The sequence below is a fragment of the Opisthocomus hoazin genome, chromosome 14 (genome assembly GCF_030867145.1).
Source record: "Opisthocomus hoazin isolate bOpiHoa1 chromosome 14, bOpiHoa1.hap1, whole genome shotgun sequence".
Taxonomy (NCBI): domain Eukaryota; kingdom Metazoa; phylum Chordata; class Aves; order Opisthocomiformes; family Opisthocomidae; genus Opisthocomus; species Opisthocomus hoazin.
Window position 1 is genome coordinate 11,710,535 of NC_134427.1, and position 18,322 is coordinate 11,728,856.

Genomic DNA, 18,322 nt, shown 5'->3' on the forward strand with positions numbered 1-18,322 from the left:
GGCGCCCCGCCCCGCGCGGCATCCCCACCCAGGCCCTTCCGCAGCCCCCGGCCTCGCGGGAGCCCCCTGCAGGGCAGCGGGGGTCGCAGCCCCCCAGCGCCCGGCCTTCTCTCCAGGCTGAGCGGAGGCTTTGCAGAGAGAATCCCCCGCAAGCCCGAGGCAACGCTCGCTTCGTGCTCTCCAGCTGGGGGGGGGCTCGGTGCTCTCCAGCGGCAGCATCTCTGGGCCGGAGGCGGCCCTTCGCAGCGCGCCCTGGGGACACGGGGAGCTCCCTGCCCAGGGCAGCAAGCGGGCTACGAGGCAGAGAAACGCCAAGGGCGTGCGGAAAGAGGAAAGGCCAGGAGCTACGATGTGGCCGCTCTGAGGGAAGCCCGCATGGCGAACATCCATCTGCCGGCCCCTGCGGGGGTGACTGCATGGGAAGCCCCAGGCCCAGCTGCTCCCCGAGCAGCTGACGCGGTGCTGCACCCCCGGCAGGGCCACACAGCCAGGGGCAGCGCGCCCAGGCAGCGCCCTTCGAACCCACCCGGCAGCGCCCATCACAAAGCCCACCCCCAGCCGAGGAAGGGATCATTTTTCCTGCACAGCCGAAAGGAAACAAAAAACCCCACTCAGTTTCAAAACACAAGCAGGAAATCCTTTCTGCCTCTATGCAAACACTCGGACAAGTGTTTTCCCGTGTGCTTACCCTCCAGCTGCGCCCACCTTCCTCCTCTTTCCCTGCCTGCTCTCCCCACGCTTCTCCTTCGCGGATGCTCGCGGTCTGCTGCGGCTTTTGCCGCCGGCAGCCAGCGCGTGCGAAGGGACCTGGTCCCCGTCCTCCCCAGGCACAGCACCCTGGCAGCATCAGCCCCTGGGCCCTGTGCCGCGTCTCCTCCATGCCGCAGCGCTTTGCAGACCCCGGGGTCTTTGTCTGGACACAAAGCCGCTGCGGTGGCCGCACAGGCAGGGGAAGGGGAGCTCCCCTTCCCCAAGCCAGCATGCCACGCTCCTACAAACCACAGCCAGAGCTGTTTTCAAGCCAACCCTCCGCATTTGCAGCCAGCAAGGTGTGGGGCTGCTGCTGGGGAGCTTTAAAAACCCATTTTGCACAAAGAACAAGAAAGGAGTTTACATCCCAGCAAGAGCATTTTCCCCTGACAGATTTGCAAAGCTTCCTGTAACCGCACAATCCACTTCTTTCTCATGCGTTTTGGTATTTCTGCTTTCAATAATTTATAACAAAAGAACCGAGACATCAACAGATGGAGGCAAAGTGAAAACAGCCCTGACCTGAAATAGAGAAGAACAACTGCCAGCCATTTTAGCTGAATTCTAAATCTCCCACAGAACACGGCTGCCAGGGCTCAGATAGAGCCTCGCTAATGGCCATTTCCAGGAGCGCTTTATTCTGTTCGGCAGGAAGGAGGAGGCAGGAGGCTTTCTCTGTCTGAGCACAGAGAGGTTTTTTTCAGCCTCCTGCCTGCAGGGACAGGCTGGGCACCACCGCAGCCAGCCCAACCTGAGCCCCTTCAGCCACCGCTGCCCCGCTGTGACCCCGTCCCCCTACTCCGCAGGGCCACAGTTTGCTTTTTCCAGCTCATTTGTAACCCTGGTGTCCTGCCATGACCCCTTCCTTCCTTCCACCGGGGCGGGGGCAGAGAGCCCCAGGAAGGCAGCCAGCACACTTGGCCTCGTGTCTTACACCAGGGCTCATTCCTCCTGTGGATTTTGCTGCTCCTTGCAGTTTAGAGAAGGGCTTTCTGTTAACCCCTAACTACTTGCTCATCGCCCAACGGCAGCAAGGCAAGCTGCTGCTTTCTCTAGATCACAGCAACACCAACTCTAGGAGATGAGAAATTGTCTGTACGCTAGGCAGGCACAGGGAGCAGCAGCAGGAGGGAGCTGCTGGCGAGAGCAGTTTGAGATGTGTCTCGACTTGCTCCTAACAGTAGGCAAGTTCTGCTGCCTGCAAGGCACAAATGGTAAGCCCAGCTCTCACAGTGGCTTAAGGCATCCCCACCCTGCACGCTAGCTTCAGCTACCCAGGCAGGTGAGCTGGGCTAAGATGCAGGACTTTTGATTGATGTGTTCCCTGCTGCTTGTACAGCAGGCAGAAGACACAAGACAGCCTCTGGCACCTGTATCAGCATCTGCACTCCTGCAGCCACGCTCCAGCGCTGTCCTGCTCTTCCAGCTCTCCAACTACAAATGCACAGCTATTTACTTGCTTCGGATTTTCTCCTGAGGAAGTAATGACTTGCTTTCTATGGGATTTCTTCAGCAGCTGCACAGCAAGCCTGAGAAGACGCCCTGCAATTCCCCTCCAGAGCACCCTGCATGCTCCTTACTCACTCCAGCAGCTCTCTGGCACATGCTGGAGTATCACCTCCGCTATAGATAGCACAAGCACGTCACAGTACAGCTGGAGCTGAACTTCCCTGGGTTAAGGGATGAGCATCCCCGCATCACTCCCAGACTTGGAAGACACCAGATGAACTGGGCTTTCCGCCATTCATACCTCAGGGGCGGGCTTCCTCACAGCCCACGCTACAGTGAAGGGACACCCTTCCCACAGCTGCCTGGTCCATGACTGTCCTGGACAGGAAGAATTCTACATGCATGTGTCAAAGGCAGCCATACTCTAGTAGCACAGCAGTCACTTCTAGTCAGTCAGTCACAACCTGCCTACAAATAGGTTTCAGTAATTAGGAAGGTGGTTTTTTTTTTTTTTTAATTCAGGGAAGGAACTTTGGTAAAGTGCCCAGCTCCTCTGATCTGAAGGAGGTTTACAGAGCAGAAGAGCTTTACCTCCTTGGGACAGTTCTCATACCTTGTGCACCACCTATCCTTTTAAGGGCTACAGTGCTGTCATACAGCATTTTAAACCTCTGCCTTCACCAATTCCAGCCCTCAGGTTTTATTAAAGTAACCAAGAAAACAATATATACACACCAATGGCAGTCACCTTTGTACAAATTTTTGGCTGTAAAGCTCATGTTCCACTTCTCTCAGGAAGGTGAAGTCCGTTACATCACCCTGGCCAGCTCCACATCACCCCCCTTTGACGGAGAAAAGTTTCTCTTATTCATTGACCAGTACTGAAATATGTTTTAACAGACAAAGACAGTAGTGATCCTCAGCAAAACTCCACCTGAGGCCATGGTTGTGTTTCCTGAAGCAATGTTCAATCTAGGCCTGGAAGTCTATTATAAAGCCAAAGATTTTTCTCTATACCTGCCATCTCACCCTTCTGACTTAATTTATACTCTTCCAGTCTACAACACACAATGAGAAAGGATCAGGGTTTAGTTAGAACAAGTGCTTCTCAGGACATAATCCTGTTCCCTCCAATCATTAGCTTTGTGCAAGATACTTAGCAATTCTTCATTCATACTTGCTATTCAGGTTTTCCCCTACCTGAACACTGTGTGAACAGATCTGCTCAGATACATAAGTGAACAGTACAAGAGAAACTGCACTACCACCTCTAACAACTAAGGCTAGGAAACCAGATACAGACAAAAGCCACTACCCACTAAGAGACATAGCTTGGTCCCAAGCTGCTGCTTCCATGTAGCATGAGCACAGCCAAGCTGAACATCAGTCAGCCCTGCTGCAAGAGGGTTAAGCCAGATGACCTTCCAAGGTCCTCTCCAAATAACCTTACTCCATGATCTACCTTGCAAGTGACAACTCAGAAAACGCACAGCACCTTCTCAAGGATTTAGAAGCATTTATAGGCAGAGCCTGTGGTTTTTAAATAAAATTTTAATTCCTTCATCAGGTCTTAAGTTTGAACACAAATGCTGCTGAAAATCCTCACACCGCTGCTCCGATGTCCTGGCTCTTGGCTCTCAGGGCACTGGCAGTGCAGCAGCAGGGGTCCAATACAGGAGGCAGGAATCAGACTCTTGGTAGAGCTCAGTGCAGGATGCAAAGCAAAGAAGCAAGAGACACACACTTTCCAGACAAACACCAATCCTTATACAAAAAGAAAAACCCTACACTGTAATAGAAGAGTTAAAGTTGCCACAGGACAGTTCTAGGAAGGGAGAGAAGTCTTCAGCAAAGGCACAACCAAAGAAGTACTTCCCTAGATCTTAACCAAGTCTTTCAGCTAGTTCCACCTATACCCCAGCCCCTAGACTCTCAAAGCCATGCTAGTTACTCTAGCAAGTAATTTCAAGTTCCTTCTTGTCCCTTTTTCCCTTCCTCCAGCTCAAAAACAAATAAAAGAGGAGTGCTTATAAAAACCAGAGCATAAAACAGCTTGGTCTATAGCATCATAAGCATCCAGGAGAGACTTAACAGTTTACCTTACGATTGTCTGGTACAGTTACGAAGTATTCAAGTTTCAGATGATACTAACTACATCTGGGAGCCTCAGCCAGCTCTACTTTTGGTATTTTTCTTTCAGGCACTTTGCTGCCTGTCAAGTTGATGTTAGATCTACAGTTTTCCCAGTACTATGTATCACCAACCTCTTCAACCCTTTGCCATAGGGACTCATTAGCAGCATCAGACTCACTTCCAAGGGCATCTTCAGGTTTTGTAGACCTGCAACCTCCTATGCTCCTTGGTTTAAGATCTTTTGCCAGGAGCAACACTTTCAAGGCAAGGCAGACAGTGACCAGGACAAGCAACCAGAATGTGTCAGTAACTTAGAGGACAACAGGATTGCAGGCAATGAGAGGCTAAGACAGCTGGACACAAAGCTGTTGCATATCAGGTCATCCCAGCATCTGAGCAGGCACTTGCTAGATGCAACAACCAAGCTACTACAGGATAAAGAGGCTCAGTTTACTACTGTACTGGTAAAAAAAGGATCAAGGATTTGCACAGCAAGTCAAGGTGCAGCTATAGTACATGCCAGCAGTCCCCTAGTCACTAGCAAGGCTAACAGTAAAATGTGAAACTGAGGAACTGATTTTAGTCTACACTAGAAACTAAAGCACACACAATGAGTCCTCTACATCAGAGGGAGAGGAATGCTTGTGCAGGATGCACCTTCACCACTAAGTTAACACAGCAAGGCAGTACTGCACAGACTACGCTCTCACCTTCACTTTGCTGTGTAGCATGCTAAAGGGCATTTAATTTCATCAATAATTATGATGAATTCAAGTTTGCAAGCTACATTGATCTCCTTTCATGGGAGGAAGCTGTAGCAGAACCGCCTCCCAGGTGTCCCCCAGGGCTTCACCTAGGGTCAAGCTTGGCCAAGATACAAGCCTTCCCTATCACTCTCCAAGGGCTTCTGTCAGGTATAGAGTGGTAAGACAGCCAGCAGTCTTTCGGGCTCTTGCTGTAGATCCAGATCAACATGTCCAAGGGAGCTCTACTTCCCAATTTAGGGTGCACATGCCAGATCATCTAATCCTGCCCACAGAAAAACCCTCTCCCTCCCCACCCCCAATAATTGCGGCAATTAGCCATGTGTCAGTCCCAGTCTCCACAGATCTGCAGAACTGAGTCAATACTACTGATGAGTCCCAATGCACAGAGTTGCTGGTGGAGCTGGAGTGTTACAGAGATGAGCTTCCCCCCCCAGCCTCCCAGTGTTGGGATCAGAGCCAGTAAGCCTGACTTAAGCAGGAGGAGCTGTGGAGAACTGCACTGGAACAAGCAGAAGTCTTCTACTGAACTTTACAACAAGCTGAACAACTTTTGGTTTTAAAAAAAGCCATACAAGCAGCAGCTGGCATCTGTTGTTGTTATAACGGGACATGGCTGAATAGGTAGGAGACAGATTCCCCATTATGAGTCCTCCTGATGGCCTCCGCAAGGATCATTGAGATGTCAATCACCTGGAGGGTAAGAAAAGATGCATCAGCATCACTAAGACGACATTGAGCCTGGAAGAATGGCTGGTAAATTAGGAAGAACTTAAAACGAAAACTCATCACCCAAATTTCTAACATGCCAGATGCAGAGAAATGACTTCTACACAGGACTGCAATTTAGTTACATATTATTCTGAAGATACTCTACATAGAGCACCACAAGAATTATTTAATCTTAGTCAGGATGACAGTCTGTGCCACCTTCCTTTGCTGAGACTCCCTAAGCGCAGTCTGTTTACCATAGGACTACCTTATTCACCCTGTGTAGGTTGTAGAGAAGTTTGTGGAGTCTAAAAAAAGGTCACACCCCTTCCCTTGAGTCGTCAGGCTTTCCCATCACTGCCAGCAGCCTAAGGCAGACAGTATCATGCTGCAGCCCAGCTCCAGTCGCTGTGCTGGCTCCACCTGCTGGGTAATCCACTGGGCAGGAGGGAAGGGAAATCTCAGAAACACTCTGAACCCCAGCAGCTAAGGCATTTTGATATATATCAGTCTCAGTAACAACCACTGTGTTCATGGTGCATTAAGGAAAATAAGCAAAATCCATATTTAACATTTCTCTCTTCTGGATAGTTTGAAGGAAAGAAAAAAGAGCTGCAGAGCAGACAGAGCACGAGATTCATAACAAATGCTTTAGTTCCGTATTTCTCAACACTGAACATCAGACATTGGTGTAAACGTGTGAAGTGTTAAGTGAGAGACTGAAAAGTACTCCACTGCAACCTTTGGCTACAGCGATTTACATACTGATTTCCAGTTTAGCATTTCACCTATATTAACTATAGTTGGTAACTTGGAAAGAAGTTGAAGCATCAGACATCTTTTAGATGTGCTCAGTTGCAAGAATACTATCCAGAAGTTAGTCTTGAAAAAATGCAATGCAACAGAAGTTTGCAATCAGCTTATAACTTACTTCCAAAAGCAGCTTAAAACTCACTGCAGCTTCACAGAGTCACAGAATCACAGGGGTTGGAAGGGACCTCTGGAGACAATCTCATCCAACCCCCCTGCTAAAGCAGGTTCACCTACAGCAGGCTGCACAGGACCACGTCCAGGTGGGTTTTGAATATCTCTAGAGAAGGAGATTCCATAGCCTCTCTGGACAGCCTGTTCCAGCGCTCTGTCACCCTCAAAGTAGTCTTCCTCTCCTTCCACCAGCTAAGCTTCCTTACCACCAGAACCCCAGTACTGGGGAACCTCCTACGCTTACGACTATCTGAGTCTTAGCAGTGTCATTCACTTTCCAGAACTTCTCCAAATGGCTGTGTCCTATATATCTGTGCTGTGAAGCTAGTATTTAGGACATTCTTGATTATGTGTATGCTATTGCAGTACCTGAAGCTTCTGATGGACCTATTATGCCTGAATGCTCAGGTAAAACTGCAACTTCCAGCTGTCTATTAACACAGGAAATCCTCAAATTCTGCCTAGCTCAAGTTGTACAGCCAATTTTTTTTTCTTCCAGGAAAAGTCAGTCTCAGCTTGGGAACAAAATGCCATAGTACTTTTCCTAAATGAAAAACCCAAGACACAGAGTGAACACCAAGAGACTAGCTTTTAGCTTTCATACGGACGGCAAAGTGTTTTTGTGTATCTTTGGCAAGTATCTGAACATTGTACTGTGGAGCAGCTGTGTCAACTGCTCTCAGTCAAAGCAGCAAGACATGTCTGTGGGACAAGACTGCGCTCCCTCTCACTGCTCAACTCACCTGCACTGTTGTTGTGACCAGGTATGAAGCATTCACCCTCCCCAGACCAGGCCTACTTTGCTTCAGAAAAGGAAGGGACACTCTGCTTCAAGGGCTGGGCATCAGGTGATAGATACACAACTGAAGCTGGCATTACCAACTTTTGAAGTTCCCACCTACTTCTGCTTCAGTATCACAGGTCATCAGCATATCACTCTTTCAGAGCGTACAGATAAAACTGCTTGCTTACATCATGGCCTCATTAGATCAGTGATCTGATCTAGGTAAAACAAGCCCTGAAAAAAAATGTACTTAAACTGCTTACAATGAGCTGGATCAGAAGCTGCATTTTATCAGTGCAACAGGTCTGTTATCCCACAGCAACAAGAGAACTAGTCAACACTGCCACTGATTCCAGTGTCAATGACACTGCTGTCAGCACAACAGTTTTACACGGTTTTCCCACCAACAGGAGGACAGACAAGCACTTCTGCCCCCCAGGAGTGACAGAAGGGAAAGCAGACACTCACCTGTATTTTAGGGCACTGCTTCATTTTGTCCTCCTGGGGTATTGTGTTTGTGACTACAACTGCCTCAAAACAGGCATTGTTGATCCGAGAAATTGCTGGCCCAGAAAAGATCCCGTGAGTTAAGATGGCATAAACTTTGGTAGCTCCAGCTGACACAAGCCTACAAGGTGGGGGGGGGAAGGAGAAGGATGAGAAATTATTTGCAAGTATTAAACTGACATCAGTGCAGGGCATATGGTAAGCATGAAAGGAGACACTACCATATGCTTAGGGGACAGGCTACCTGTGATTTCCTCCTCCAGCCCACTATTGATTTAGGGGAAGAAAAGAGTTTAACAACTACCACAAAATCCACCACGGGCAAAGTATACACTGAAAAAAAATTGTTCTTAGCCCTGGGACATTTGGGCTAAATCATAAGAATCACCTTCTGTGATTTTTGCCAACACGAGGTAGCAGATGTTTAATACTAAGTGCTGCATATGCTGGCATTTCTAGTGTAGAAGGCATGAAAGATATCAAAGCTTGAAAAGCTTACTCCTAACAGAAATTTAGATGTATGACCTTAAGCTGACGGACCAGACAGCACTTAGTTCTACCTAGTCAGTGATGGTCTAGTGGAAGACATTTTCCATACAAGCATTTTTTCAACTAAAAACACTCTGGTCTTCCAGCTGTTTCCACTGTGAGAACTTTAGCTAGGCTTTTTACTTTTTTACTTTACTTATTTTGTATGACATAAGACAGATAACCAAGAAACTGTATGTTACTTTCTGAAACTTGACAAGCAAATAATTTAACTCATCACATCACATTCATTAACAATAGGTTCTGATGCAGGAAAGAATCAGTCAGCCCTACTCACTTGTCCGCAGCATGACAGATGGTACCGCATGTGTCTGCCATATCATCTACCAGGATGGCCACTCTGTCTTTCACATCACCCACCAGCACCATGCGATCCACTTCATTGGCCTTCTTGCGCTCCTTGTGAATGAGGGCGAAGTCTACATTCAATCGATCTGCAATGGAGGTCACTCTGAAGAGAGAACATTTCAAACAACACTTAACTCCACACAACAGCTTCAATCAAATCTCATAAAACTGTTAAGCATAAAGTGCCACTGCAGTAAGAGAAGCTGTCACCACATGTGTTACTGCTCCCAAGCAATTTAATAGAAGACACTGCCACCTTAGTTTCCCTTCAAGCAGTTAAACTGCAGTCTCTGACCTATCCTCTCCCGATGACAGCAACTAGACTAAGATAAAACAGTCCTTCATCCTGATCACTGTAAATGAAAGTGGATCTAAAGCTCAAAATAAATCTTATCCAGCAAGTTTAGCAAACCTGAAGTGATCAGAATGCTTGGGAAGTTGTCATCTTTATAACACTACGCTGAAAAGGCTTCAGTAGTGCTGTGACAGGGGTCTACTCGCACTCATATAAGCACTCAGTTGACACGCATACAAGTGCTAGCACAAGGACAGTGGCAGGATTACACATTCAAGAAACACAGGTCTACCACCTCACATTTACTTTGGTTGAAGTGACCAAAGAACAACATTCCTCAAGGGACATAAACTTTATATACTGATGCTGACAAACAGTAAAGAGTTTAACAGCATTAAGAGTGAGAAGGAACAGAATACACATGCCCCCAAGAAATTCTACACTTGAGATGAGTAGACTACTAGTCTCAGTAGATCAGACTCATCACCTGGGGAGTCCTACACAAGACTTAAACTAAATTGTTTACTAAGTATTTAGTTCTGCAGCATCTCCATAAAATCCTGCACCAGCTAAGATTGACACCTTTTAGTTTAAGTGGCTTTTGAAGAGTTTTTTTCCATGAGTCAGATTATAGCTGGTTGACTTGGCATTTCATATACTGCATTCTGCAAGAAGCTATAGAAGCAGTTAAATATACAAAAAGTCTTGTCCAACACATGGGCCAAAACAAAGCCACAGGAAGACATACAGCAACCTACAGTGGTAATATCTCTTGGCTGTTCATAACAGATAGTTTAAAACACTCTAAAGTATGTGAATCAGGTCAGCAGACACCAACATTTTGGTGGGCCAGTCCTGTTCACATGTAGCCCTGACACAGAAGCATCAAGAAACAGCCTAGTTTCTCCTAATAAACACCTGAGAACATTCTGAGCTGCCCACAAACTGGCACATTTATCTGCAGAAAGATGGGAGATTGTCAGCCTATCAAAGCAGAAATGTGCTGTAACATATGCTACTGCTTTCTGGAAAGGAACCATCTATCTTCCTTGCTCTCAGGGAAGAGAAAGAGTAGCAGCAGGCTTCAGTCCCAGCTAGATATTCAAACAACAAGCAATAAAGTAAAAAAATGCCTCAATAGACTAAGTTTAACACTGTAATGAAAACAGCCTGGATAAAAATCCATCATTAACCAGCAGCAGTAACCTTGTCTTGGCATAGGGGTATGAGCTACATGATTCCCTCCTTCAATCTGCATAATTATCCTTCCACAAAAAATGGTTTTAGTCCAAGGGATGTAGTAATTGTGCAATTCCTACCTAAGCAGCTGTGATTCTAGAAGCTATCTAATTCTCCATATAGCCCAAGAAACCTTCTAAACATTGCGCAGGAAGAATATCTGACCACTCTCCACTTGCTGCCACAGACTGTCTTACAGAAGGCAGGCTGGCAGAGGGAACATGTGTCTTAAGAATCAGGTCACAAGCACTCTCAGGAATCCAAGTAGATATAGAAGCAGCACCTCAAACTAGCTGTCTGACAGCCTACCTCTTGGCTCCACCAGCATCTGGTGAAACAATGGTGCAGTTCTTCCACTCTGGAATATTCTCTTTGATCCATTTCAGTACAGCAGGCTCAGCATACAAGTTATCAACAGGGATATCAAAAAAACCCTGCAAGGAAGATGACAGGAACAGTTGTAGCTGAAGGTCACATTCCAAAAACAGTTGGAAGAAGCATTCTATATGATGAGGCATGCAGCCACCACCTTTCCACAGCTTTCCTTTCTACTTCCCTTAATGCAAGGGCAGTAGCCTTTGGAATACACAGAACAGTAACGTAAGAAGTCTTCAGAGACAGAAATAACAGCATAAAAAACATTTTACATCTGACACTTTCACAACATGGAATTAGTTCTGTCCTAAGGGGGTGCAGAAAACCAGCATCACACACTCATTTTCAGAGCAGCTAGCTGCCTGTTTACAAAGTCAATCTTTAAAGCTCATTACCTACCCTGTTTGCATGTACAGGAAATCCATGAAAAAACCTTGAGTAACATTTGTTTTTAAACTAATGCAGCTGGTTCCACAACTTTACACTGACCCAGCAGACTCCTCCAGGTAAACCTCAAAGGTCACCAAAAGCCAGAAGTTAATCCTGGACTGAGAGTAATAGAGGCAGGAGAGTGGGGGCAGCTACTCTAGAGGAACGCGTCAAGGTACAGGGGTAACAGATCCTTCCTACCATCATTCCTTCTGTGCTCAGCAACCCAGCAACTACAAGAACCAGGCTGAAACCAGCCAGATGCTGAAAGCTTATATACACAAACCCAGTTATTCAACTGAATCCCACCACTGCTGCTGGTGAAAGGTCAATGCCACAACACATATCACGACTTTAAGCATCTTGGGGAAGAGGCATGCCGCCTTGGGCTTGGTTCTTTTCTTTCATGATCTTTCTGAAAGTCTTCTCAGCTGTGCCCCCATAGATTATTTTTTTTTTTTCCATCAAGACAAAGTATTTCTGGGCAAGTTGTACTGGAAGAAATTATACTTCAGTGTGAATGGCTGCAGACATCAAGGCCACCTACTTCACCAGGCAGTAGATATCTTACCCTTCTGGATTCAAAGCGTTTGCAGCAATACAATAGACATCCTCCCCGCTGCCACACCCCTCTGTTGCACTGAGTTGGTTTCTCCATCTCAGAGCACTTGCTCACAGTAGAAAATGACAAGACTGACAATTTAGCAGCTTGCTGTCTCTCCTCTCCCTGGTATACACTCTTGCCACTTACACAGCTCTGGTCAAGATTTCAGTTGCTCTGTGAGATTGCTCTGTTCACTAAGCCAGCAAAACCCATGAATAAATTTCAATTTATCAGTAGCTTGGGAGAGAACCAAAGCCAGCTTATGCGGAAGAGTGGCACTGAATGGACACAAGTAGGATTGCCCATCTCATCAGCAGCAAGCTATCAGATCACCATCCTGGTCAACCTCACAAGCAGCTGTGCCAGTACCTCTGTGGAGTCAGAGGTAACCGCAGGGCAGCAGCATTACCAGCCACTACATCAAATAGTGCACTGCTCACTTCTCCCTGACAATTCAGTAAATAACAGAAAGCTCTACTCAATATTTAAGAACACTCTTGATAAAGCCATTCTCCATCTCAAACTCCTCAAAAGACCAGTTAAGAATACACAGTGTCACTGAGTGGCAATAAAGTTGCATGGATCATTTACTAGCCCAACATTCATTTACACAGGACTCCTTATGCTTAGTCTGATCAAGAACAGCTATAATTTCATTTACAGATGAACCTGTTACCCATCTCCCCATCCTCTTCTCACTGATTCTACAACTCCATTCCAGGATCAGGTTCCCAATTCCTGATCACTGCTTTGTCTAAAAAAAGCAGATCGCTGGAAAGCCTGCAAGGCAGTAAAGAGGCTCAGACTGGAGCAGGTAAGCGCTTCTCTGATTTTAGCTCCTACCTGAATCTGAGATGCATGTAGGTCCATGGTGATTATATGATCTGCACCTGCCACAGACAGCATGTTTGCAACCAGCTTGGCAGAGATTGGAGCTCGACTCTAGTACAGGAAAAAACAGTATTTAATACAAGTTCAACTCCTTCACCAAGATGTCAGTCTTCTACTTCCAGGCATTGATTCACAAGCAGTTACTAAAAAGAGTACTCATTAACATTGCATCTTTTCATCAGCTTGTGATTACAGCTTGGTGTATTTTCAAGAAAAACTAGGTCTTTATGAAAAGATGAATTTGCAGTCCAATGCCCTAAGGTTTAAAGAAATTAAAATAAGTTTTATCTCCTCCTCTATATATTCAACTTCCTCTAATCCCTATCCAGCAGTCAGGACTTTTGAGATATGCGTTCATCTTCACAGTAGAAACCTTTACCACATCCCTTACCTTGTCCTTTTTGTCCTGCCGAGCATAAGGGAAGCAGGGTATGACAGCTGTGACTCTGCTGGCTGAGGCAATCTTACATGCATTTATCATGATAAGGAGCTCCATCAGGTTGTCATTGATTTCACCACAGCCACTCTGCACAATGTAGACATCCTCCCCGCGTACGCTCTCACCGATTTCCACACTGGGAACAGACGAGGAAAGCAGAGTTGTATCCAAGTACAAATTAAAACCCAGCCATTGCATACGCCTGCAAAGCAACCAACAGATTCCATTCCAGGGGTCTGTGGGTGACAGCATCATATCATCAAGGGCGCTGAGCAGGAACACCCTTGCTTGTTTGCTCAGTAACTATTTTACATTGCTCACTGATCAAATTTAATGGCTCAGTCAGTAAGGCTAAAAGCACTTAGCCTGTACTCTCGATCTCAACACAAGCTGAGCACGTAAACACCCCGGAACAGCAGAGGCCTCGCTCCCCCCGAATCAGAAGGAGGACCACCTCAGCTAAAAGCAGCAGTGTACAAAGGAAACCAGGATGATGGCCAGTTAGCAGAGAAATCCGAGTAAAACTTCTACCAGAAGCTATGCTGCAGCTGATTATTAGATTTAGAGTCATAATAACCATTCACTGGCTTGAACAGAGAAGCCCTCCAGCATTTCACTGTGGAAAGGCTTTTGGGGTTAATTTCCTCCTGGACGTAATGCACACTAATCCCTGCTGATGAAGGGACTGAATACAAGCCAAAGGTCCTGTTTGCCAGCAGCACACTGCCAGCTTCGGCGCGTGTATCAAGACACCTGCACCAGAGGCAGAGTTGGAAAGAAATCAGTAGTCTTAGGTTTGAGGTTTCATACAGGGCAATGCTGTGTAAGGTCTTCCGTAGGAATGGATTAACTACTAAGTACTTCCAACATTTCAGTTTAGAGAAGCCTTCCACAGCTTTGGGGGTAACGAAAAGTCAGGCTACTGAGGAGAAAGCTCTTCCATGATTTCTTTCTTCTTGCGCTGGAGACGCTCAACCACTCTGCAGACTGCTGCCACACCATACTCTAGGAACAAGCAGACAGTCAGTCACCCAACCCACTCCTAATGGCTTCACTTATAAAGCACCTTAGGGTAGATTTCTCACTTTAATATTTAATTCTCTGATCTTCCTCCCCTCTTCAACACGTTTTTGAGGACCGCTGGGTATTTATAGTCTTACCTCTCAATACCCATCAGCAAACTGCTGTCATCTTTGCTGCACACTGCCTTACAGCACACATCAACCTCTCATGAAGAATTTCAGCTAGCGTAAGAACTTTCTGCTAGGTGTCTGAATTAACAGCAGTCAGCATACAAGTGTCACCTACAACTGTACTTGCTAACAGTCTAACATGAAGCTGATTCAACACATTTATCGTACAGAAGTATTGATGAACTGTTAAAACAATCTTACTTTTTCTGGGAAGCACCTGCTATCAGTTTATTAGGGTAAAAAAGATGTCTATGAGGTCTTAAAGTCAATTAGCTGCTCACATAAGAACCTACTGGCTAGCCAACTGGATGGATAAGAGCAGCTATAAAGAGCAATGAGAACAGTGTAATGGCTATAAGTCAGACAGACTCTTTTCAAAATTCTCCTCTACACCATTTTATACTACCTCTCAAGTTTTCGGTTACAATCAATACCCATGCAACAGAACATAACATTCTACACTGTGTGCACATCCCGGATTCTCTCCAGAAGACAGAAGCAGGTTGGAACATCCATTCAAGGTTCTTCATGTTATGCTGTGTGGTGTATACATGCTTAGCGTACTTTTAAACCAAGCTTTAAGAGCTCTGAAGAATTTTTACCCTCTCCTCTCTTTTAGCTTCTTCGAGTACAACGCCAGCAAGGCTTAGAAAGCACAGAGACTGAAGACAAGGGGAACGGCAGGCTTCAGCCCTTGGGGAGAACACAGGCTGCATGACTGCAGCTGCACCACGGGCTGCAAGGCGCCGTCTCCGAGCTTTCCTCGATGATTCTGTCAATGTCTTCCAGACCCTGACGCCCCTCAGAGCAGCTTCAAGGCACCAGCTACACCCTCAGCACGGAACGGCCAAGCCCCGAGCCACGGCAGCGCAGGCTGGGCGCGGGAGAGGCCGACCAGCGCGACTGGAGCCCAGGGGGGCATTCCCGGCGGCGGGGCAGGGTCCGGCGGGGCCCCCGGCCGCCCCAGCCCCTCACCTCCACCGCGGGAGCGCGGCATCCCCCGGCGCCACGCCACGCCGCCCGCCAGGAGCCCGGCCCGCATGGCCGCCCGCAGCGGAGGCCGCGCCGCCGCCCGGCACATGGCCCGCGGCGCCGGGGGCTCTGCCGGGAGCGCCCCGGGCCGTCCCCGCTGTCACGGGCCGGTTGGTCCCGCTGCCTCTCGCCCAGCACTCGGCACGGTCCCCGCGCCACCCGCAGCAAAGGGCTCCCGGTGGCAGCCGCTCAAGCGGAGCCGGCGACGCTGCACGGCGGCCCCTCGGCTGAAGGGCGCTCACGGGGGACCCAGCCCCGGCCCTGCGCGGGGGCTGCCCGCAGGGGAAGGGGCGGACGCGCTGGAGGTCCCCGGCCCAGCAGGAGCGCTCCGCAGAGGCCTCCGCACGCCGCCGCCGGGCCGCCGCTCGCCCGGCACCGGGCCCGGGGGGCAGGCCCACCCTGCGCAGGCCTCGGTCCCAGCGCCCACCCCGCGCCACGCACTACAAACCCCAGCATGCCCCGCGCGGCGGCTCCGCGGCCCCCAGCGCGGCGGCGCCCCGCGGCCCGCCGGGAGCTGTAGTGCGGCCCCGCCCCCGCCTCACCATGTCTCCTGGTTGCTGAACTTCTTGGTGACCACCTTGCCCAGCTCCAGGCCGAGGCGGTCGGCGATCTTCTGGGACAGGTCCTGGTGCGAGCTCCCGCTGAAGATCTTGATGTTGGGCATGACGGCGGCTGCGGCGGAGGCGCTGTCCCCCTCCTCCTGCCCGCTCCACCTCGCACCGCGACCGGCTGCCGCGCGGGGACCCACCCGCCTCCTGCACGGGGACGCGGCACCGTAAGGGCGAGCCACGCCGACGCACCCTTACTCCGCCATCTTACCGCTTCCCGCCAGCCGCGCCGGCACTTTATAGACTCCTCGCCCCCCCACGGACACGCCTCCTCGCGCTTCCCATTGGCTCCATGGCGGCGAGGGGCGGGGCACTACCTGCCCCGCGATTTTGGGACAGGGTGGTGGGCGCGGCTAGGAGGGCTGCCTCCTGCCCCGCCCACTGCCTCAACAGCGGCCCCTGGTGGCGGGGAGGGAGAGAGGTGTGTGCGGCTGCTAGCTAGCCCCTCCAGGGGGTGGGGCGTATTGCCGGATGACGACTGCGATTGGCCGTCACCTGTCCGCCTGGCCTGCGATTGGTCAGGGCCGGCCGCGGCCGGAGCTGGCCGACGGCCCTGCCCCACGTGGCTCGGGGGGAGCGGGGGAAAGAAACGGGGTTCGTTGGTCGCGTGATTGGCAGTCGACCCCCTCACCCCCCCCCCCCCCGGTCAGCCATGATGGCTCCCCTCCTGCAGGGGAGGCCCCGGGCAGAGGAAATGGCCCCGCTCCCGCCGCCGGCCCCCGACCCCGGAGCGTGCGGAGCCCCGCGGCGGCGGGGCGAGGGTTACCTCAGCATGCCGGTGTGCCTGGACCCGCCGTCTCCTGGCTCCGCTGCCGGGGCCTGCCCTCCGCTCAGCGGGCGCCGCCGCGCCGGGCCGCGGCAGCACGGCACCCCGGGGCCATGCTGTGCGGGCGTCGCCTTGGCGGCCGCCGGGTCACGGTGCAGCGGCGTCACCCCGCCGGCCGCCGTGCCCCGGGACCGGCCGTGCGGGCTGCGCCGGGAGCACCGCCTGAGGGGCTCGGGGGGCCCGCACCGCCCCCGAGCGCAGCCCCGAGGTGCGGGGTGCCGGCCCGCGGAGCCCGGACCGCCGCCCGCCGTGCCACCCGGCCCTGGTTTGCGCAGGCAGCGGAGTCTGGCGGAGCGCGGCGGCGGCCCCGGCAGCGTCAGGAGCCCGGAGCCCAGCTGGGCGGCGGCGCGAGCGCTGCTGCCTGCCCGGCCGAGCCCAGCCGCGGGACCAGGCCGGGCCATGGGGACCGGGCCCGCGGTGTCGCCTGGAGCGAGCTTGCGGTTTTTGAGGGGCAGTGCTTGTCTTGTTCACGTGAAGATAAACCTTCTGCTTCTTGGTCTGGCGGACTTCTAGTCTACACAGGCAACAATTTATTTTATTTTCCCTTTTCTTCGCGTATGCCGTGCGTCGTCTCCTCTCCTGGCGATGAGCGGTGAATTGGGCCCATTTCAGCAGTGAGGTGGTGGCAGCGGGCTTTCCCTGCGAAGAGCCTGACTTCTCGCATGTAGGGCCTGTACCACGGGTCTCACTGCAGACCCTGAGGAACAACACCACGACGGCCGTCATCGACGTTGTCTGCGCTTGTCCTCACAATTTGCAGCAAGACTTTTTGCTGTTCATTTCTCTGTTGGAAATAGCCTTTGGCCACGTTTTGAGAGTAAAAAAATCATAATTGTGGTGGATGCTGTGAATTGCAAATGCAGAGGTGTTTTTTTCTGACTTCTGGATCATTGTTAAAACCCACGTGGGCACTAGTTCAACAGGCCATTGAATTGAATTTCTGAGGGGTTTTTTACACTTATAGTTGGGGTTTTGTACCCAATGCTGTAATTAGTCTCCTGTGAACTTCTAGCCTGTATGTGATTACATTCTGCAGATTAATTTAGCTTTTTCAAAAAACCCCATTGTGTTTAACAGTTTTAAAATATAAAAAATAAGCTACAAAGAGCTTCTTCAAAATTTGCATGCAATCATCTAATCCCTACTCATTTTACTTGACTGTCAGATAGATAACAAACTTCTGCAACTAATTTGGCATTGATCAGTTGTTGCTTTGAGTCCTTGAGAATTCGACCAGAAGAAATAGTCCGCAATTCACCAAGACTGGCCACATTTTATTTATTTTGTCTTGCAACTCTCCTGGCCCAAAATGCTACTGTTGCTATCCCCAAAGGCCAGTAAACTAATGATTACAAAATCATACTTTGAGGAGGTTCTCTGTAACTGTAGGCTGCCATTAAACTTGGAATTCA

The 18,322-nt window shown here is 49.8% G+C and overlaps 1 protein-coding gene across 2 annotated transcripts; it reads right to left on the reverse strand.

The window, feature by feature from the left end:
* Window positions 1-3,732: 3,732 nt before the first annotated feature.
* On the reverse strand, window positions 3,733-16,974 carry PRPS1 (phosphoribosyl pyrophosphate synthetase 1). 2 transcript variants are annotated; one of them, XM_075435453.1, is made up of 8 exons: window positions 16,851-16,974; window positions 16,019-16,231; window positions 13,204-13,453; window positions 12,765-12,863; window positions 10,823-10,947; window positions 8,909-9,082; window positions 8,044-8,203; window positions 3,733-5,789 (listed from the first exon to the last, which is right to left on the reverse strand). In XM_075435453.1, exons 1-8 carry the CDS (start codon window positions 16,856-16,858, stop codon window positions 5,697-5,699), a joined length of 1,122 nt encoding a protein of 373 aa, XP_075291568.1. In that variant the 5' UTR covers window positions 16,859-16,974; the 3' UTR covers window positions 3,733-5,696. The 2 variants fall into 2 exon arrangements, with proteins under 2 accessions (XP_075291568.1, XP_075291569.1); XM_075435454.1 differs by having other exon boundaries at window positions 13,204-13,387; window positions 16,851-16,969.
* Window positions 16,975-18,322: the final 1,348 nt, after the last annotated feature.